Genomic DNA, 21494 nt, shown 5'->3' on the forward strand with positions numbered 1-21494 from the left:
CGGTGCGCTGTTCCCCACCGGGGCGCTGCCTGCACAGGGATCTGCTGCTCAGCTGCCGACATGAACTAATGCACTGTGGAGCCGGGTCTCTGGGAAATTCCAGACAAGCCAGCCCTGGGCGCCAGCTAACGGGATTGTGCGAGCTGCACACCCTGCCCGATGCCTCCCTCCCTGCACTGCCCCTGAATCCCCACCCCTCCCCTTGAGCCATGGGACCTGCCGGTGAGCGGTGGGGTTACCTAGCCACAGGGCTACCAGAGCGAAACAAAGGCATTAGCCACCATCAGTAATACTGCTGCTGCCTCCAGAGGCTCAGCTGGGCTCAGGGCCCTATCGAGCCTGCCTCCCCACACGGCCCCAGAGGCAGCAGGGCCCTGGCAGGCTGAAAGCAGAGGCTGGGGCCATGGGGCTGATGGAGCAGGGGCTGCAAACTGTCAACGGCCAGACAGGAGTAAATGCCCCCAACTCCTCCCCCATGGGGCAGAGTCGTCATTCTCTGGCAGCGACGTCGTGGCATTAGCCCGCCCCATGGAGCCCACTGCACATGCGCAGGGATCTTCTCTCCCAGCAGCTGGGCTCCTGGGGCCACCCCGCGTGCCGACGCCCCTCTCTGCCCCATGCCCTGCAGGGTGCTCGCAGGGATTAAGGGGACTGCAGCCTGCGCTCTGCTCTCCAACCCCCCGACTGCACAGCTGGGCCTGTGGGCGCCTTCCCTGGCCTGGCGACCCAAGCGCCCGCTCCACGGAGGGCTGCTGTGAAATCCCAGGGAACACGGGCCCTCCCACGAGGCCCCAACTCCTGAGGAAGGGCCCCAGAGCAGGCCGGGGGCAGCTGTGCGTCCCCGTCTCCAGCCACCCTGTGGAGCCCAGCCTGACGCCCATGGCCTCAGAGCCTCCTACTGCTCCCATCCGGCCGGGTCCCTGGGCGCTGGCCCAGAGCAGTGAGCCGGGCTGGCGAGGCAGGGCCAGCTCCTCGGACAACCAGGGCTGCGGGGTCAGTCGTGTGCCAGCCAGAACAGCTTCCGCTGCCGGTGCCAGCTTCATGATGTGGGGGTGTAGCGGGGCTAGTCCCTGGGCCAGCACGACCGATGGACATTGCAGACATGGGGACAAACACACTCCTCGTGCTCACGCCCAGGGCCCCGCGACCTCCCCCAGGGCACCCCAGGGCCCCCGTGACCTCACAGTCACCCCTCAACTCCTTTCTCTCCCACTGACTTTAATGGGAGCAGGTGGGGGACAGAGCCCAGGCCCCCTGGGTCCCAGCTAGGCCCAACCACTGGGTCTCTCCCAGTCACCTCCCTCCACGGGCTCAGTGTGAACGGAGGGGAAAACCCAGGAGCTGATGTCCTGACACTAACGCGGGCAACCAGCTGCAGCCCAGTCGCGTCCTTTGGGCTGAGGTGGGACCCCCGGCCATATGTATGGGGAGCTCTAGGGCACGGCTGGGTCAGGATCTCAGCCATGGAGAGCCACGTGTGCCAGGCCTGCACTCTGCCCTCTCCTCCCCTCTCCTCCCACCAGCAGGGATCGGCCTGGGGACAGAGCCCATCTCCGGGCAGGGAGCGCGCGACCCAGTGCCCTGCGCCCCCAGGGCTGCAACTCACACGGATCTCAGGAGAGGTGCCAGGGAGTCACCCCACCGCCTGCATTCCCCTGCTGCACCCCTCCAGCCCCATCCCCCTCCAGCCCCATCGCCGCCACTCGCCCCCTCCTCGCCCCACCCCACCGCCTGCATTCCCCTGCTGCACCCCTCCAGCCCCATAGCCTCCAGCCCCATCCCCCTCCAGACCCATCCCCCTCCAGCCCCATAGCCTCCACTCGCCCCCTCCTCGCCCCACCCCACCGCCCCATTCCCCTGCTGCACCCCTCCAGCCCCATCCCCCTCCAGCCCCATCCTCCGCCCGCCCCCGGCCGTCGGGCAGCGGGGAAGCAGCCGCCCCGAGGGCAGCGGCAGCAGTGGGGGCGGGCCGGCGCGGCGAGTGGCAGCAGCTTGTCCAATCAGCGGCGGGCTCCCGGGGGGTTCGGCGTGCGCCGGGCCAATGGGCGGGCGCTCGGCCTGACGTCATGGCTGCGGGCGGCTGCGGGGATGGTGCGGGGCGCGCGGCGGGGAGCAGGGCCCGGAGCATGGCCCGGCGGCGGCTGCTGCTGCTGCTGCTGCTGCTCGGCGCGGGGCCGCCGGCCGGTGAGTGCGGGCCTGGGGGCGGGGCGGCCGGGGGGGGCTGTGCGTGCCCCGGTGCTGATACCCGGGGGGAGGAACTGGGGGGGTTGGGGGGAGCTGGGGGGCTGGGTGGGAGCTGTCCGTGCACCGGTGCTGATTCCGGGGGGTGGGGGGGCTGGGGGAACCGGGGGTGCTGGGGGGGGAGCTGTGCGTGCACCGGTGCTGATACCCGGGGGGAGGAACTGGGGGGGTTGGGGGGAGCTGTCCGTGCACCGGTGCTGATTTGGGGGGGGGGGAGCTGGGGTGGGGGGGCTGGGGGAACCGGGGGTGCTGGGGGGGGAGCTGTGCGTGCACCGGTGCTGATACCCGGGGGGGGGAGGAGCTGGGGTGGGGGGCTGGGGGAACCGGGGGTGCTGGGGGGGCTGTGCGTGCACCGGTGCTGATACCGGGGGGGGTCGGGGGGGGAAGCTGTCCGTGCCCCGGTGCTGATACCCGCGGGGAGCTATCCGTGCCCTGGTGCTGATCCAGGGGTTGGGGGGAGCCGGGGGGGCTGGGTGGGAGCTGTCCGTGCCCCGGTGCTGATACCCGGTGGGGGGTGGGGGGAGCTGTCCATGCCCCGGTGCTGATCCCGGAGCTGAGGGTGCTGGGTGGGGGGAGCTGTCCGTGCCCCGGTGCTGATCCTGGGGAGAGCTGGGGGGGGGGGGGGTTGGTGGAACCAGGGGTTCTGGGGGGAGCTGTCCGTGCCCCGAGGCCGATCCCCGTGACGTCCCCGCGCTGGGAGGCGGCCGTGCTGGGCACCGCCGGGGCTGCTGGTGGGTGCGGCGGTGATGGTGCTGGGCACAGTGGTTGCAGAGCAGCTCCTCACAGCCCGACTCACTCGTGGGCACCAACGCAATCGCTCCCCAAGGCGGGGGGGCCTGGGCTCTGCCCTCTCCCTTCCCCCATCCCGGTGACCCCCCGTTGTGCTCCCCAGCACGCCCAGCACACGCCCCTTCCCCCCTCCCAGCGCACCCCCCGTTGTGCTCCCCAGCACGCCCAGCACACGCCATGCCACCCTCTGCCGCTCAGACCTTGTGTCATCCCCGCACGGCCGGCCACCCCCAGCCGCCTGCAGCGCCCCACGCCACCCCCCGGGCCGTGCCGGAGCCCAGCTCCCGGCCCTGCTGGTCGCCAAGTCCCTGCCTGGCCCAGGACACCCAGCTGCAGGGCAGCCCAGCCAGCTGCCATGGGGCACTGCCCCGCCCCCAGCGAGGGGGATGCAGGGCATGGGGGCGGCTCTGCACGGTGCTGTCTGTCCGTCCGTTGCCTCTGTCTGCGCCTCCTCCTCAGGGACTCCAGCCTCGGTGTCTGGGGCCGGCTTCAGCCCCTCGGCCAGCCCTGAGTGGGGCAGATGAGACTCAGGGTGGCGGGGTCGCCCTGCCTGGCCATGTGGGCTCGCTGAGCACAGCCAGAGCTGGGCTCCTCCGCGGGGTGGATGGAGAGATATCGCCGTCAGCGCCCCCGGCACGCGACTCATGCACAGCTGGTGGCCTGGGGCAAGTCCGGAGCCAGTTTCCATAGGGGAGGCGAGGGGAGATTGGACGTGCTCCCGCCTGTTACAGCTGAGCTGGCTAGCACCTGTGCTGGGGTGCAGTGCGGGCAGCGAGACCTGCAGCCGTGCTACAGGCGGAGATGCAGGAACGCTGGGGTATAGCTGGCTGTGCCTGCACACGCATGTGCACACACTCACACTCACATGCACATACACATCTACACAGGCGTACAAACGCCCCACATGTGTACACACATACGTGCACCCCCCACATGCACACCCACATCTACATAGGCACCCCCCACATGTACACACACACGTGCAGCCTCCACATGCACATACACACACGTGCACACATGTATCGACACAGGCATGCACACCTCCCCACACGTGCACACACATATGTGCATACATGCATACACCCACCCCAACATGGGCACATGCACACACACATATCTACATATGCACACACCCCCAAATGTGCACACACACATGCATACACACCCTCACATGCACACACTCATGCACACACATGTATGCACACCTCTACACATGCATGAACTCCCCACGTGCACCCCCCTGTGCACACACAGACACACACAGACACACACAGAGGGCATGGTGGGCTCGCTGTCTAGCCATTGTTCTGTCCATCCTGCTTCCTTGGAGATGAATTGTGCTGAGCAGATGCCCAGGTGACAGCCCCAGTGCCAGGCCCCAGTTCCCTGCGCAGCTGCCAGCTACCCGCCCAGGACTGGCTCCGGCTGCATTTGCCCTTTGCTGGGGAGGGCTGAGGGAGGCTATAATTCATGCATCGCCTCTTTGTCTTCTCTGGAGCCCTTGAACACACAAGCCTGCGCACGGAGAGCTGGGGTTTGCGTGGAGAGCTCCCAGGGAGGAACGTTTTGACGCTATCGTCCCAGCTGTTGTGACCAGATCCATCCCACCAGCTCAGCTCAGCTCCCATCACCAGCCTCCTGCTTTGCTCCTGGTAGCTGCCAGGGCCCTGGCAAACCCAGCCCACACCCTGCCTCCCCCAGGCCGACAGCATGAGACAAGCAACGCCTGCTCCCCAGGCAGCATCATGCACGGCTGGGCAGGAGAGCGGCTAGCCGAGGGTCAGGCTCCATGCAGGCACCGCAGAGCCTTTGTCCTGGCTGAAGCGAGAGCTGCATCCTGGGCGTGCTAGAGAACTGGTCCCCCAGCCACAGGGCAGCTGAGCCGGCGAAGCCCAGCCAGGGGCACTGCAGAGACGGGGTGACTGGAGAGACCGGCTCCCACCTGGCGTGTGTCCCGGCTCCTCTGGGACTGCCTTTGTCTCACCCGCCCCTTCGAGAGAACGTGGCCGGTGCGGTTTGCCCTGAGCTAGTCCCTCGCCCTGCCCCGGGCCATCGGTGGCTCTGGATGGGCGGGGCGGTGAGGGGCCTCCCTGGAGCTCTGCTTACATGTTATAACGGCCTCGGCTCCTCTCTGCTTGCCCGGGCCCTGAGCAGGCCTGCACGCCCACACCCACCACCCAGGGCAGGCACTGGCAGAGCTTGTCCCTGGGCCAGCCGGAGCCGGTGGGAGCAGCCGGTCCCTGGCATGGCATAGCGGGAGTGTCTGGTGTGTACCGGGCAGCTGCAGCCTGGCGCAGAGGGCAGCTCTGCCGGCACAGCGGATGGCGCGTAGCGGTCACAGAGGGCTCCTGCCCTGGGGCAGAGGTCCCGTGGGTACCTGGCAGCATGTGCTCCCCATGGCCGGCCCTTAGTAAGGACGAGGCTGCCTTTTGAACAGGACCGTGGGGCAGAATCGGCCTTGCGGGGGCCCAGCACGAGGCCCAGGCGTCGCTGGCACATGAGCGTTGCGCCCCGGGAGCAGACGCCACCAGCTGCCACTGAAATGTCCAAAGGAGCATCCTCCTGCGCTGGGGAGGGGTGCTGCCTGCAGAACCCAGCAGGGGAGGAACGAGTGGCCGGGGGGCATGTCTCACCCCGAGCAGATCCCGGGCGGTACCAGCCGACTGGTGCTGGGGGGACGGCAGCGCTGCTGTGTCCGTTTGCTGCATGGAGCAGGCAGGCCACTGGGAACGGGCGCTTCGTACCAAACTCACCTCACCCCAGCCATCGGGAGCTTGGCCTCCTTGGCACAACACAGGCCAGGGTGGCTCTGCGTGCCTGGATGGCATGCATGGTTCAGCGTGGCACAGGGCACATGGCATGCACATCCCAGTGTGGCACAGGGCGCATGGCATGCACCGCCCGGCGTGGCACAGAGCGCATGGCATGCATGGTTCAGCATGGCACAGAGCGCATGGCATGCACGGCCCGGCGTGGCACAGGGCGCATGGCATGCACGGCCTGGCGTGGCACAGGGCGCATGGCATGCATGGCCTGGCGTGGCACAGGGCGCATGGCATGCACGGTTTTGCGTGGCACAGGGCGCATGGCATGCACGGTTTTGCGTGGCACAGGGCGCATGGCGTGCATGTGTCCCCTTCCTCTGCATCTGGTGCCAGAGCTGTTGCAGTGGCTGTCACAATTCTGGCCTGGCTCAGAGGAGCAGCCCTGCATCCATGCAGGGGCACAGACGGGTTTGGTGCCTGTCCCACCAGCACTTGCCCTGGCTGCAGCTGCCATGCCCCGTGCAGTCAGTGCTGCCCACCCGCCGGCGGTCTGGGCTCCATGCCTGGCTTGCCCTGGCCCCTCCCTCATCCCTGCCGGCATGGGATCATACTGGGGGGTACTGGAGAGAGAAGGGGTGCATCAGTCGTGGGGTCAGTCCCAGGGTGCACGGACAAGCATCGCCCAAGGGCGACCCAGAGGCGGGCAGAACCGGGAGCTTGCGAATTGCTGCTGGAAGGAGCGGCCAGACAGAGGGGGCTGGGGTCCGGCCAGCACCGAGCCCCCAGCAAGCCCTGCCCGGGGCGGGGGGGGACAGAAACCTCACTGATTCTGCAGACCTGGGCTTTCCAAATGCGTGTCAGCGCTGAGCCCCTAAGCCAGTCTGTGCGGGGGTGGGGCCGTGTGTCCTGGCCGGGGGGGCAGGATTGCTGGGCAGAGATAATGGGGCAGGACAGGGCATCAGACAGCAGCTGGGCAAGGGACAGGGAATGAGTGATGCTGGGGGAGCTCACGGGGCGGGAGGGGAGTTCTGGGGGGGTTCTAGCGCTGATAGAGTCCCAGGGACGTCCCCGGGCCTGGGGAAGCGCAGCCCCTCTCTCAGGAAGGAGGCCGGTAACTCAAGGGGCTCAGAGGCAGGCGACAGGCGTGACTGGGGCCCGGAGAAACCCCCTCCCCGCCAGCTGCAGTGTCTGGAACTCCTGGGAGGAATCAGAGCTGGGATGTGACAGAGACAAACGGCAAGTTAGAGACGGGAGCCTGGGGCCGCCCTTCACCCTCCCTCCTGACAGCGGGGCAGGGGAGTGCCAGGGCCCGAAGGGCGGTGAATTCACACGGGCAACGGAAAAGCTTTCTGCAGGTGGTGCACAATCGGCCTTCGGAACTCACTGCCACAAGGTGCTGCAGCCTCCAGCTCAGCAGGACTCGGGCAAGGAGCAGGAGGCCAGCCGGTCGCACCCGAGAGGAGGAGAACAGGACGGACGTGACCCTCCCTCATCTTGGGAATGGGCCAGCCCCAGCTGAGGGGGACGGGGGACCTCCCCGTGGGCAGGTCATGCCACAACTGGGCACCAGGGGCTTTCCTGCCCCTCCCGCCGGGGCAGCTGGCACTGGGCCCTGTTGGAGCCAGGAGACCAGGCGAGATGGGCCTGTGGCTGAGCCGGCCCTGCCCCCTCCTGCCTGCCCCACTCTGGCTCGTGGCCCCCTCTGTCTTCTGCTGCCCCGTGTGACCCTCTCGGCGTCTCTTGCAGACGGGCTCTTTGTGACGGATTACTTCACCCGCACGCCGCGCAAGCTGAGCCCCTTCCGCTCCTTCGCCAGCATCGAGCTCTTCCACTTCCATATCCCCGAGGACACCGGCGTCGCCGTCTGGAACCTCATCACCTTCAAGGAGCAGGGGGGCACCTTCGGGGACCGGTGCCCGGACCGTAGCGTCACCGTGTGAGTGCCGCCCTGGGGCTGGGGCCAGGCCAGGTGCCCGGAGTCCTCTGGGGCTGGGCTGGCACCTGGGGGCTGCCGTGCAATGCTAGCCCCCTTCTGGGGAGACGTGGCTTCCCCGGGATGACCAGGGCTTCGAGGCCCCTCGTGGCCCCCTGCCCTTAGCCCGAGGGAGCCTTGTCTGGGCCTGCTGGGGGCCAGCCCCCCAACTCTGCCTGCCGCGGGCAACACACCCCTCCCCTCTGCCCGCACAGGCCACACTGTCTGTCTCCTTCCAACCCCTGAGCCTCCGAGCGTTCCCCGGGGTGACCCGAAGTCCCAGATTTGCTGCTCCCCGCAAGCGGCGCACCTCAGATCACACTCGCCTCGCACAGAACCAGAGCCGGGCCGGGGACAGGTGTAGGACGTCGCTGGGGAATCGGGACCTCTCATTCGCCCCTTCACGGGACGCACAAACCAGGGGTCACCCAATGCAATGCACAGGCGCAAACACTCCTCCCCAGCGCACATCCACCCCACGGCACTCGCTGTCGGGGGGGCGCAGGCCACAGAGTAACGGGTTCAAGAGTGACTGAGCGACGTTCCTGGAGGACAGGCCCAAGACGGCTGCGGTCCCAGCCCCCTGCTGTGGGTGTCCCCACGCCTCTGTCTGCCAGGAGCTGGGCCCGGCAGCCAGGGATGGGGCACGTGATAATTGGCTGCTCTGTTCTCCCCCCGAAGCACCTGGCCCCGGCCAGTCCCAGACGGGGTCCCGGCTGCATGGACCATTGGTCCGACCCCCCCACGGCCGTGCTTGTGTTCTCCGGTTTGTTTAACGCAGGAAGAGATTCGACGGGCCGCACGTAGACGTCTGGGGAAGAAATGGCTGCATGGGAAATAAAGTCAGGCCTCTCAGGGCTGGACGCCAGGCGCTAGCTGCTCTCCTGGGCACCGGGCATTACCTCTGCCCTCTGACGCGCTCTCTGCCCGGCAGGTATTTCCGCCCCGGGGCGCCCTCCGTCATCGCCCCGCTCGGCACCCACTTCCCCAGGGACACAGCCGTGCCCGGCTCCTTCGCCCTGACCCTCACCTGGAGCCTGCCAAACCGCACGACCGGGGTCTTCAATATCACCAGCCCGCTGCCCGGAGACTGGTTCCTGGCCGCCCACCTGCCCAAGGAGGCGGGCAAGATTTCGGTCAAGGTGAGGGGCCGGCAGCGCAGGGGAAGCTAACGGGGACGAGCCGCTGCCCTGCGGGCGCTCAGAGCTGCCCCACGCTGAGCCGGGCCCCACACGGACCTCTCCCCCCGCAGCTAGGGGGGTGCAAAAGAGCACAGCAGCTCCCAGTGTTCCCTAAAGGGGGGGTCCCCATGGCTGTTGGGGGAGGGGCAGAGGGTCCCCATGGCTGTGTCGGGGGAGGGGCAGAGGGGTCCCCGTTGCTGTGTCGGGGGAGGGGCAGAGGGGTCCCTATGGCTGTGTCGGGGGAGGGGCAGAGGGGTCCCCGTTGCTGTGTCGGGGGAGGGGCAGAGGGGTCCCCATGGCTGTGTCAGGGGAGGGGCAGAGGGTCCCCGTTGCTGTGTCGGGGCTCCCCACGTTCTCTGCGGCAGAGGCCCCGAAGGGCGGCTGGGAGCTGGCTGGCGGAGGAGCGCTGTGCTGGGATTGTGGTGGCCGGGGCCAGCCCCCCGCTCTGCGACGCGGCCCCGTAAGGTCACAGAGGTTGTGGGGAGCAGCGGAGCTGCTGGGGAAACAGGGCCAGGTGCAAATCCAGGAGCCTCCTGTCCCGATCGGGGCACCCCGCTGCTGGGGACCCCAGGGGGGCAGGGAGCTGGCAGAGGGGCTCCGGGAGCTGGAGCCCAGCAGGGGACAGGTGGGCTGGGGTAGCCTGCGGCAACTGCATTGGGGAATTGGGGCAGGGAATCCCTTCCCAGCCCCGGCTGGGGTCCCCCCCCCCCCCCCGGCACAGCTGGTCTCCAGAGAAGGCAGCTGGCTCCGGGAAAGGGACGGGCCACGGGCAGCCCGGAAGCATGGCCTGTGTGAGGCCGGCTGGCAGGGGAGGAGGCGGGTGCTGGGCCCCCCACCCTGGCAGCCCGTCTGGCTCTGGGCCCCTGGAAGCCGGGGACCAGCAGGCCCATCCCTGCTCCTGGCCCCGTGTGAGGGGCTGGGGGGTCCCCGAGAGACACGGGGGAGGGCCAGGTTGCTCTGAGGGCACTTGGTGGTTGCTGGCGTCCCTGGAGCCCAGCTAAGACTAGCCAGGCCCCCCCCCCGGAGCACCGGCCCCGTCTGCCCATGCTGGGTGGCGCAGTGTCGGGGTGTGGCTCTGACGGGGGGGGGGGGGGGGGGGCTCCCGGGGCCGAGGTCTGGCTGAGAGGGCGGGGGGGCGGCTGGTGGGGAGTTGTTCGGTGCCTGTGTCGGGGGGTGCGGAGGCCGGGGTGGGGGAGGGGCTCAGTGCCTGGCCCCCTCTGACTGCCCCCACCCCGCAGGGTCTGTACGACGAGTGCCAGTACCTCTTCCAGCCCCAGCTCATCGTGCAGCGCCTCGTGGGCATCGCTGTGCTGTACCCCGGCTACCTCAGCGCCCACAGCCTCGCGCCCCACAACCGCTCCAGCCTCTACAAGTCAGTGCGGGGCTCCCTGCTGGGGGGGGCACAGCTCTGTGCCGGGGGTGCACCCTGCCGGGGGGGGCACAGCTCTGTGCTGGGGGGTCACTACCCGGGGGGGCACAGCTCTGTGCCGGGGGTGCACCCTGCCGGGGGGGGCACTGCTCTGTGCTGGGGGGTCACTACCCAGGGGGGCACTGCTCTGTGCCGGGGGGTCACTGCCCGGGGGGGCACAGCTCTGTGCCGGGGGTGCACCCTGCCTGGGGGGGGGGCACAGCTCTGTGCCGGGGGGGCGCTGCCCGGGGGTGAGGACGAGCTCCCTGCTTGGGGTTGGGACCGGGGGCCCCTCGTGGGCAGGGGGTACCCCCACTTCCTGCCTGGTCCGATAGCTGAGCCTGGCGCCCCCGGGGGTCCCCGCTGGGCTGACGTTCCCCCCCCGCAGGGTGTTCGTGCCCAGCCACACCTCGCGGGTGCTGCTGCAGGTGCGGGGCTGCCGGGGCTGGAACCGCAGCGCGACGGGCTGCCCGCTCTGGCTCCGGGTGCGGGCCAAGGCGCCCCCGCTGCAGAACTCCACCGCGCTGGACTGCCGGGAGCGGGCGCCCTGCCAGCTGGCGCTGGAGCTGCCCTTCTGGCAGCAGTGGTACTACGTGCTGCTGGAGAAGGCCCTGGACGTGCCGGGCACCATCCACTTCCAGCTCGCCGTGCAGCTGACAGGTGAGAGCCGGGCTGGCCCGCGGGCGGCTGGCGGGTGCCCCAGGCTGACATGTAACACCCCAGACCCCAGCGCCCCACCCTGCGTGGCTCCCACTGGAGAACGGGGGTGAGGGGGGGGCCTGTGCACAGATGGCCCCGTCTGGACCTGGGTTCTAGGAGGCTCTTGTGGGGGTAATGGGCGGCGTGCTGACAGCCAGGACGCCTGGGTCCGATGGCAGCCGCCCTGGATGTGGGCTGGGCATCGGTCTCTCTGGGACCGCCTGCGGGCAGTGCCAGGCCCTGTCTGTGCTGGCAGCAGAACCAGTGTCTCCGGGCCCCCTCCCCTGCCCCCATCTCGGCACCGGCCGGCCCGTGTGGCAGGCGCGTTGGCTGGCTCCTGGCGTGGGTGCGACCCGTGGGGGCGACTGGCTGCTGGGGGCAGGCTGGAGGCCGAGCAGCGGGGCTCTGGCAGCCGCTCAGGTCAGGTTCAGGGTACACCCCCGGCTCTGGAGTGTCCCAGGCCCCCTGCGGGTCTCGCTCTTCCTCCGGGGAGGCCCCCAGCTCAGTCGCCTCGGAGATGGAGCCCCCGGACTCCAGCCCTCCCGCTTCACACCCGCAGCCCGGCCCAGCGAGTGCGACCGAGCCGGTCTCTGGGGCAGACGTGGCCCCTCTGCCGGGACCAGCGCGCCCGGCCGGTGTCCGCAGCGCCACACGCACGGCGCTCTCGCACCCGGCGGGGCTGTCGGTCGCTGGCCCAGCCCCTCACAGCCCTGAAGCATCGTCCGTCCGGGTGAGCCCGGAGCAATGCGCCCGCCGGGCCGGCGTGAGCCTGTGTTCAGGCTCCGTGTGCCTCTGACCTTCCGCACTCGGTCCCCGGGGAGAGGCCCAAGCTCTTTCCAGAGCCCCCAGTCACCTGCTCGTCTCCCGCCTCCGGCCCCTCATTCCCAGCTGGGCTCTGGCTCCGCGTCCCTGCGGCGAGGCGGGCACGAGGGGTACCGGGGACTTGGCGCTCCGCTGGCGGCAGGGATCCTCCACTGAGATGGGGCCTGCCTCGGCCAGTCCTTTTACTGACCCATCCGGCTCAGCCAGCCAGGTGCCCCCCACCCCCCCCCCCGCCTCTTAGCCTGCCCCCCAAGAGCAAACTTAATCCTTCCCCTTCACGGGGCAGCCATGCAAAGGGTAGGGGAAACTGAGGCACGCACAAGAATCATAAACATATTGCAAAAAATGCCCACTTCGCCACAGTGCCTGACACACGGGCATCCTGGCGGCACACGCAGCCCCCTCCCAGCTGCCACCCCTCAGGCAGAGCCCTCCCAGGGGTTAACCACTGGAGCCACTTCCCAAGGGCTGTGGTGGATGCGCCAGGACTAGCCGTGTTTGAATCCAGGTTGGCTGGTTTCCGTGGGATCAGCTCCAGGGATTATTGGGGAGCCAGGCCCTGGCCTGGGCAATGCTGGGGGGAGCCGCGGGGGCTGGATGGTCACTCCTGGGACTCTCCGGGAGTAGAAGGACCCGCCCGGGGGCAGGGGCGGGATGGGGACGGGGGCCGAGGGGCGTGTACTGGGGAGGGCAGCACGGGCAGCCCGCTGACGGTGCTGGTCTCGCCCCTGCAGACTGCTCCAGGCCCGGCCAGGCGCGGGCGCCTGCCCTGCCCCCCGGCGCCGCCATGAACATGCCTCAGTCCTTCGGTGCCTTGGTCAGCGTGTCCCTGGGGCAGAGCCCCCCCGCCGGGGCCCCGAACGGCACCCAGCCGCCGGCCGTGCCGCCCGCCAGCGAGCGCTGCTGGCCCATCCGGCCCACGCTGCGCAACGAGCTGGACACCTTCTCCGTCCACTTCTACATCTTCTTCGGGCCCAACGTCTCGGTGCCGCCCGACCGGCCGGCCGTCTTCGTCGTCAACCTGCTGCCGGTGCTGGACAGCGGGGGGGTGCTCAACCTGGAGCTGAAACTCAACGTGGTGAGCCCCCCGCCGGGGACCCACAGCCACAGGGGGCCAGGGGCAGCTCAGGGGTGGGGGGCAGCGCCAGGGCTGTGGGGATTGTGGGGAGCCCAGGACTGGGAGGGCAGCGGGTTGAGGTTGGGGGGCAGTGCCGGGGCAGAGGAGGTTGGGGGATCCCAGGGCTGGGGGGGGATGCGGGTCGGGGTTGGGGGGCAGTGCCGGGGCAGAGGAGGTTGGGGGAGCCCAGGGCTGGGGGGGGATGCGGGTGGGTGTTGGGGGGCAGCGCCAGGGCTGGGGTGTCGGGCTCAGCTGGGCTCTGTCTCTTGGCTGCTCCGTTCCAGTCGTCGCTGCGGGGGGAGAACGGGACGGTGTTTGGGTGTCTGAGCCACGAGGTCCCGCTGACGGCCGGAGACAACTCGTCCATCACCTGTGAGACAGGTGAGCCGCACCGCGCCCCCTCCGCGCTCGCCGGCTGCTGGCGCCAGAGGCTGGGCCCAGGCTCTCGGGGCGCCCAGCGGGGGGCGCTGCAGGGGTGGGGCTGGAGCCCGAGGGGGACCCTGGGGCAGCCCCGTGTGGACACGGATCTGGCAGCGCTTGGGTTCAGTGAAAGCCGACGGCCGAATCTGTGTGGGGGGAGCCCGGAGCGGCTCTGACGTGGCTGGGCCCTGGATCTGCAGCGTGGGCTGCCCCACCTCGCCCTGCAGCGTGTGGGGGGCCGCTGGGCCGGGCCGGGCCGAGTGGGGGGTCCCTGAGCCTGGCCGGCTGCGAGTGACACGGGGCAGGGCTGGCCAGTGCTAGGGTGGGAGCCGCACCAGTAAAACAGGGCGACGGGGGCTCTCCCCCCCACAGTGCAGGTGCCCCCCATGCCCAGCCTGTCCCTGGGCAGGGTTGAAGCTGTGGCCCCTCTGGGGCTCCCAGGACATGGGAGTCCCGGCCCCGGCCCTGCTTACCGGCCGCTTGCCATCCCGCAGGGTCCCTGGCTGGGTTTCTGCTCTCTGTCAACAGCACGGCCAGCGTGGCCCGCCTGCGGATCCCCTACCCCCAGACGGGCAGCTGGTACCTGAGCCTGCGCTCGCTCTGCGCCACCGAGCGGGGGTAAGTGAGCCACGCCGCGGGCCTGGTGGGCACGGGCCGGGGGAGGCGGGGGCGGCTGGCTGGCGTGAGCTGGGGCTGAGGGCTGGGGTGTGACCCGCTGCCCCTTGGCTCATCCCGGAGGCTGGCCGGTGGGGAGGGAGCGTTTGGGGGGCGGCTCTGGCAGCGGGGTGGTGGTTGGGGACTCCCTGGGCACCCGCCCACTTGAACGGGTCAAGGGAGCCAGCGTCACAGACCAGCGTGCCCCGTCCGGTGCCAGGCTCCCGGGGGGTGTCCCGTCCCTCTCCCCGAGCGGGCCCCGGGCTGCAGGCGCGGGGCTGAGCCAGCTGGGCCCACTGGGCTGGGCCCGTGGTTCCCCGTGGGGGCTGGGAGCCGGGGGATGCGCTGCCCGGCCGCCTGAACCCCCAGCCTGCTCCTCTGAGCCACAGGAAAGCCCAGCTGGCAGCAGCATGGCAGGGGACGGAGCTGTGCCAGGCTGGCTCCCCTCAGCCGCCCCCACACCCCCTCCTCCGCACAGTCCTGTGGAAAAGGCTGGAGTCCTGCGTGCAGGGTCCCAGAGCTGTCCCTGCCTCCCCCTGCTACCCCCCAGCGGGGCATCTCCTGGCCCAGGTGCTCCCCTTCGCGCCGGCTCCTTGTTTCCCCAGAGCAGCTCCATGGGCATCACAGCGCCAGCCTGGGGGAGCCCCGGCCTCGCCCTCCGCAGCCTCGTCCGCGCGGGCCCTGACGCGGGTCAGACACCACGGGCCAGCAGGCGCGTGGCAGGGCTTGAGGTGACCTCGCCCGTCCGTCCGTCCGTCCCGGTGGGCGTCTGGCCATCGGCCGGGCTCTGTCAGCGCCCCAGCAAGGTGGCCGGGCGGCGTTGGCGGGGGGCCGGGTCCCTGCTGGCTGGCGGGACGTCTGCCAGCCCGGCGCGGGACCGATGGAGCCGGCATCTCGCGGTGCCGTGGCGCGGTGTCCGTGGCATGGCCGGGAGCCGCAGTGACGCCCGCCCGGGGGCAGGTGAGGGGACAGCTTGCTGGCCGTGCCCTGCCGCGCCCCAGCGCACGCCTCCCGCGCCCCCGTGGCCCCGCCGCCGGCCCCTTTCCCGCGCTGACGCCCCGGGTGTGCGGCAGGCGCGAGCCCTGTGTGAACGTGACGGCGGAGGTGTATCTGCGGACCTACCTGTCCCCCTGCATCGACGACTGCGGCCCCTACGGCCAGTGCAAGCTGCTGCGCACCAACAACTACCTGTACGCGGCCTGCGAGTGCAGAGCAGGTGAGCGGGGGCGGGGGGCGGCTCCACTGGGCCCACCCACGTTACGCCTGGCGAAGCCCCCTCCGGGCAGCTCCTGGAAGCCAGGCCAGTGTGTCCCCCCATCTCCCCCGGCTCCAGACTGAGCCACATCGGGGCAGCTCCTTGCCCCAGCGTTCGCCAGCCCCCAGCCCCGCTGCCCTCAGGAGCCCCCAGATCGGCAGTTCCTGTCCCTAGCCCCCGGCTGCCAAGTCAGGCAGGTGTCGCCAGCCCCTGCAGCCTCCCTCCTCCCTCCCCGGGACGGCTGACGCCTGGGACCCCGCCTGCCCTGCCGGCTCCCGGGCGCTGCCCAGCCCAGCCCTGCCCTGCCTGACGGGCTCTCTCTGCAGGCTGGAGCGGCTGGGGCTGCACGGACAGTGCCGAGGCCTTCTCCTACGGCTTCCAGCTGCTGGCCACGCTGCTGCTCTGCCTCAGCAACCTCATGTTCGTGCCGCCCGTCGCCATCGCCGTGCGCAGCCGCTACCTGCTGGAAGCCGCCGTCTACGTCTTCACCATGTTCTTCTCCACCGTGAGTCGGGGGCTGGGGTGGGCTGCAGCCAGAGCCGGGCACGCTGGGAGCTCCAGACCTGCTTCCAGCGCGGGGCAGGCGGGCGGTGACGGGGGGTCGGCTCCTGCCTACCCCAGGAGGGGCTTCTGCGGGCAGGCCTGGCCCCGCTGGGCCCTGTCGCTCCATGCTGGGGGGCTGGACATGGGATGGGGGCGGCTCTGTGCTGGGCTGGGGGCAGGGGATGGGGGGCGGGGTCCCCGCCGGGGTGCTGGCAGGGGGCAGGGGAGGCAGTGGGGGGCAGGGGGCACTGACCAGCTGGCCCCTCCCCAGTTCTATCACGCCTGCGACCAGCCGGGCATCGTGGTGTTCTGCATCATGGACTACGACGTGCTGCAGTTCTGCGACTTCCTGGGCTCCCTCATGTCCGTCTGGGTCACCGTCATCGCCATGGCCCGGCTCCAGCCGGCCGTCAAGCAGGCGAGTGGGGGCCCTGCCACGGGACGCCTGCCCTCCACGGGCAGCCGCCCGCCACCCTCCGCAGGCCGGGCACGGCTCACGGCCCAGGGCACGGCTGGCAGCGCTGGGAGGGGATCGCAGGCTGTGGGGGGGTGCACGCTCCTGGAGTGGGCAGCACATGGGGGCCAGCCTGGCCCCACCCCCAGTCCTGGGCCCTTCGGGGGTCACGGACCGGCCCGGCAGGGGAGAGGAGGAGGTGCTGCTGCTGGCAGGCTGGGGGTACCCCCGGGTGCCAGGCCCAGGGGGTCCCACAAGGGCCGGCTGCGCAGCTGCTGGGACACCGGGACAGCCTCGGGCTCCAGCGCCCCGTTCCCTCCCTGAGCCAGCGCCGCGGAGCTCCCCGCCCCATGCGGCCTGTGCCCGCCTAGTTCAGCCAGGCGAGGGTGAGCCCAGGCCAGGTGGGGGCACCGGGGGCCCTGACCCCTGCTCTCCCCAGCCCCCCATTCTCGCTCCTCCTCCCTCTGTCCCCAGCCGCAGCCCTGAGACCCAGACGGCTCAGCCCGGCCTCCTTCTGCCGCTCCAGGCTCTGCCCTGCGGGCACTGGCGGGGAGCCCGGTGTGCGTGCGAGCCCTGCTCGTAGCCGGGCCCCGGCCCTGCTCTCCAGACACGGCCCCGCCATTCCCACCCTGGGCTCCCGGCTCTCAGCGGCCCTGCAGCATCCCCCCCACGCCAGCCCTGCGGGGCACGCGCCCCCTCGGCCCGTCCTGCTGGCCTTTACCGCGGCCCCGCCGGCCCCGAGCATCGTGTGTCGCTCGCCTCCCATCCACTAACCCCGCCGCTCTGCTCTCCGCGCCAGGTGCTGTACCTGCTGGGCGCCATGCTGCTCGCCATGGCCCTGCAGCTGGATCGCCACGGGCTCTGGAACCTCCTGGGGCCGAGCCTCTTCGCCGTGGGAATCATGGCCATCGCCTGGGTGAGGACCCTGGGGCAGGGGTGGGGCACCCCTCTGCCCCCTCCGCTGCCTTCCCCCACCTGCTGTGTCCCCTGCCCCCTTCCTCCCCCCCCCAGCTCCCTCTGCTGTGACCCTCCCCCGCCGTCACTCCTCCGGCTGCCCTTTCCCTGGGGCGCCCCCCCACTGCCTCCCAGCCCCTCGGGTCCCTGCTCTGCAGCTCCTCGCCCCCCGTCCGTCGGGTTCCTGCCCTGCGGCGTCTCCCCCCTCCCCCCCGTGCCCCCGGCCCCATCCCGGCGGGTCCGTGCCCGGCGGCGTCTCAGCCCGTCTCTCCCCCGCAGACGGCGCGCAGCATCCGCCGGCGCCACTGCTACCCGCCCACCTGGCAGCGCTGGGTCTTCTACCTGTGCCCGGGGGCGCTGATCGCGGGGGCCGCCGTGCTGCTCTACGCCTGCGTGGAGACGGAGGAGAACTACTTCTACATCCACAGCATCTGGCACATGCTGATCGCCGGCAGCGTGGGCTTCCTGCTGCCCCCGCGCCCCAAGCCCGCCGGGCGCCTGGGCCCCCGGCCGCGCCACAAGGGCTGCGGGTACCAGCTCTGCATCAACCAGCAGGAGGAGCTGGGGCTGGTGGACCCGGCCGCCGCCTCCATCAACAGCATCTGTGCCAGCTGACACCGCCCGCCGTGCTGGGGCAGGGCCGGGGCAGCCCCGGGGCCGCCGGCCACCGGATGGACCCACAGCGAGCGGCCATAGACACCAGCCGCTCTCTGCCCACAGCTCCCAGCACCTCGCCAGGGACTGGCTCAGCCTCCCCGCGCCTGGCAGCTGGGCTGGGACGCCCCTGCGTGGGGCTGCCGTAGGGCGCGGGGCTGCAGCTCCCCTCCCGTCCCGGGCCCGGGGCAGGCCAGGCAGCTCTGCTGTGCGACGACAATTACAGCGCCGTTGGATTGGGCCCACGGTGTCGGTGCAGCTCCGTTCCGCTGGGCACGGGCGCGTGGACGCTGGGCGGTGCCCGCTGCTCTGCTGCTAACGGGGGGCGGGGCGGTGCCAGGGCCTGAGGGCAGGAGAGGGGCTGGAAAACTGGCTCAAGAAGCAGGTATCACGGCCGCAGACTGGGCCTGCCCGGCTCCTACGGGAAGCGCTGGCTACCACCGTGCGGGGCGGCCTGGGTGCAGGCAGGGCCCGGAGCCCAGCGGCAGGGTGACGGGCTGGGCTGGGAACGGCAGATCCCACGAGCAGCCAGCCGAGCCTGCCGGGGCCAAGGGCACCTTCTGCTGCCGCGGCCGGGGGCGTCCACAGGCCTTGGGGAAGGCCCCCCGCTGCCCCCGCTGTGGATACGGGGCTGGGCACCGGCCTGGGGCGCAGGGCATCGCGCGTCCCTGGCTCCCCCTGACTAGGGGCGGTAGGGGCGGGCGTGCCGGGGGGTGTAACATGCTGCGGGAGACAGTGCAGGTCCTGAGCCCTCTCAGAGCCGGGAGGCCAGGCTAGATGGGGCCTGGGGAGCTGCCTGCTCCCACCCTCCAGGCATGAGGTGTGGGGCTGGCTCCTGGGGGAGCCCCTCTGCAGGGCTGTTTATCCCGGCGCAGCGCAGGGCCTGCGGGGACCCATGTGGCCCCAGTGCGGGGGCATCTCCCTGCGCTCGCGTCTGGGGCAGGAGAAGGCAGCAGCAGCAGCTGATGGGGCCCAAGCACCTCCCCAGGCAAGCGCCCCAAAATTCAACGTGGCCGGGGGGGTCTCCCTTTGCGAGGGGGCCGAGCCAGAGGGAAACTGAGGCACAGAGGGAGGTTAACACCTCGCCCAGGTCACAGACACAGAGTGGGTGCTGTGACGGGCCCAAGTGCTGCCATGCGGCGAGCCCCAGCCCATGCTGCGCCCCGTGAGCCACGCAGGGCAGGGGGGCAGAGCTGGGCACCCAGGAATGGGCACCACGACGCCAGCGCGCTGGGCAGGGAGCCGCCTAGGCCAGCCGAAGGGAGACACTGCCCTGCCCGAGCCAGGTGCCCAGAGCCGGGCTGCAGGGAGGCGCCTAGTGACCCAGGCACGGGCACCGGCCGCTTGGCCCAGGGACCCTGCTCAAAGCCTTACCCCCCAGCCCAGGCAGAGACGGGGATTGGCAGGGGCACGGTAGGCACCACCCCACCGCCGGCTGGAATGGGGGCGAGACCTACTCTGGGCACTGCCCGCCCAGCCCTGCCCACCGCCCTGGGGACCCAAACACCTCCCCAGCTTTGGGGTGCAGGCAGCAGCATGCGTCTGGGCAGGACGAGCCCCCAGCACGTTTCCCTTGAACCCGTTGGCACTGGGCGCCCGGAGCGGCCGTAGGCCCCACATGCGGGGGCTGGGGTCTCTGGGCTGCGGGGCTGGGGACAGCGCCCAGGCATCCGAGCGCTGGGCACAGGCTGCGCTGTACCCGCCGCCAGCTTCTCTCGCGTAGCTGGGGGCGCCCCATAGCCGGTGCCCCCAGGGGGCCGGCCCTAGCTCCCCTCCAGCGCTTCACACGCCGCCATGGCTACCTAGCTCACTGCCGCCCACCCCCAGGGCCCCCACGCCAGTCACTCAGCCTGTCACAGCCCCGGTGATGCCGCCAGAGCCGCTCCCCAGCCCCCACTCTCCCCCAGCCCCGCCTGGGTCCACGGGTGATGCCGCATGCCAGGGCAGGCATCCTAGGGAGCAAAGAGGAGCCAAGAGGTAGCTGGCGCCTGCTCCGGGGCAGTTGTGGGGGGCTGGGCAACCCTCCGTCAGCACCAAAGCCGAGCCCACAGGGCAGCAGGGCCCCTGCGGCACCCCCCACCCGCGATGCCCATGTGCGCGGCTGTCCTGTCCCCTGGGGCCCGCTTGGCAACGGCGTGCCCATGTCACTGGGGGGGCTGGCAGAGGGAAGGACCCTGCCGAAGGTCACACGCACGGGGTGGGAATGGAACCCAGGCGTCCGGGCTCCCTGCTGCGACGGAGCCCCCAGGACAGGGCTCGGGAACCCCTCGGGCGCAGCCAGGCAGGGCTCCAGTGCACAGAGTCAGCCTCCCCCCAACCCCCGCCCGGGTCCCCACACACCAGCACAGCCGCCTCCTGACCCTGGCCTCACAGCGTTCAGCCCCCTGCTCCACCTGAACTACCCCTGTCGTCCCCCTGAACCGGACCCTGGGGAGCCCTACACGCCCCAAATGGCCAGGCACCCGCCGTGCAGTCCGAGGTGATTCCCAGCCAGCGCGGGAGTCAGAGGGTTGTTAGTTCCCAGGGTCACACGTAGAGACTTCGTTAGCAGCGTAACAAGGAGTGGCAGCAGTGACCAGCCGAGGAGCCCCCGAGCCCCAACCTTGGGCTCTGCTCCCATGTGAACCCCCACAGGAGCCTGGCCTCTTCCAGCCCAACACCCCCAGACCTGTCCCTCCCCCCTCCCCCGTCCTTTGTCTCCTTCCCGGGCAAGGTGGCCTCTTCTCCTGGTCCCCACCTGCCCCAACCTGTCCCAGCTGGGCTGACCCAGGAGGACAAAGGGGTCTGGTCTGTTGACCTGTGGCTGGGGGAGGCCCATCCACCCCCTCTCCCCCCCGCAGTGGTCTCTGCAAAGATCACACACCCGGGCCACATCACCGAAACACATGGGGGAAACTGAGGCACACACACACACAGCGCTCTACGAAAACCCCCAGAATACCTCCACGTCGTCCCCCACCCCACCCTCAAGCTCATGTCTGACCTCGGCGCATTCAGCCCCTGTTCACACCGTGAACTCCCCGCAGCGAGTCTCGCTGGAGGGAACAGCTGGGGAAACCTCACATGTCCGCCCCCCCCCCCCCAAAGGGGCCGTGCACCCACTTGCAGTCAGCAGCGACTCCGCCAGCGAGGTAGAGCAGAGGGTTTAATGGGTCGTCAGGAACACAGCGTAGAACAGCTCTTGTTAGCACAGCATGTGTGGACGTGACAAAGCCCATCTCGGGGATCCAGAGCCCTGGGCTCCCCCCACGAGTCTCAGACCAGGAGACTGACCCACTTCCAGCCCCCCTCACTCACACCCAGCCACCCCTCCCCCGTCCTTTGTCTCCCTGCCAGGCAAACTGGTGGCCTGGTCTGCGCCTCTCTGTTCTCCAACTCCTCCGGCTGGCCCTTGCCGCGGACGGGCCCGGCCCCCATTGCCAGGATACAGCGTGTGGGCCACGGTCTGTGTGCAGGCAGCCAGAGGGCCGTCACCTGCCTCTAGGGCTCACGGCAGAGATCACACACCTGGTCCCACCACCTCGGTACTTGAGTAACAGAGGGGAAACTGAGGCACAGACGGTACT

At 70.4% G+C, this 21494-nt stretch overlaps 1 protein-coding gene across 1 annotated transcript; it reads left to right on the plus strand.

Moving 5' to 3' along the window:
• Positions 1–2089: 2089 nt before the first annotated feature.
• On the plus strand, positions 2090–18163 carry TMEM8B (transmembrane protein 8B). The gene is made up of 13 exons (XM_067543578.1): positions 2090–2184; positions 7542–7731; positions 8702–8909; positions 10187–10320; positions 10745–11016; positions 12612–12955; positions 13279–13375; positions 13909–14032; positions 15142–15284; positions 15650–15828; positions 16138–16284; positions 17120–17236; positions 17554–18163. The coding sequence occupies exons 1-13, from the start codon at positions 2127–2129 to the stop codon at positions 17887–17889; spliced, it is 2349 nt and encodes a 782-aa protein (XP_067399679.1). The 5' UTR covers positions 2090–2126; the 3' UTR covers positions 17890–18163.
• Positions 18164–21494: the final 3331 nt, after the last annotated feature.

Source organism: Emydura macquarii, unplaced genomic scaffold, assembly GCF_026122565.2.
Source record: "Emydura macquarii macquarii isolate MOO-44397 ecotype Brisbane River unplaced genomic scaffold, CSIRO-AGI_Emac_v2 contig_915, whole genome shotgun sequence".
In the NCBI taxonomy this organism is placed as follows: Eukaryota; Metazoa; Chordata; order Testudines; family Chelidae; genus Emydura; species Emydura macquarii.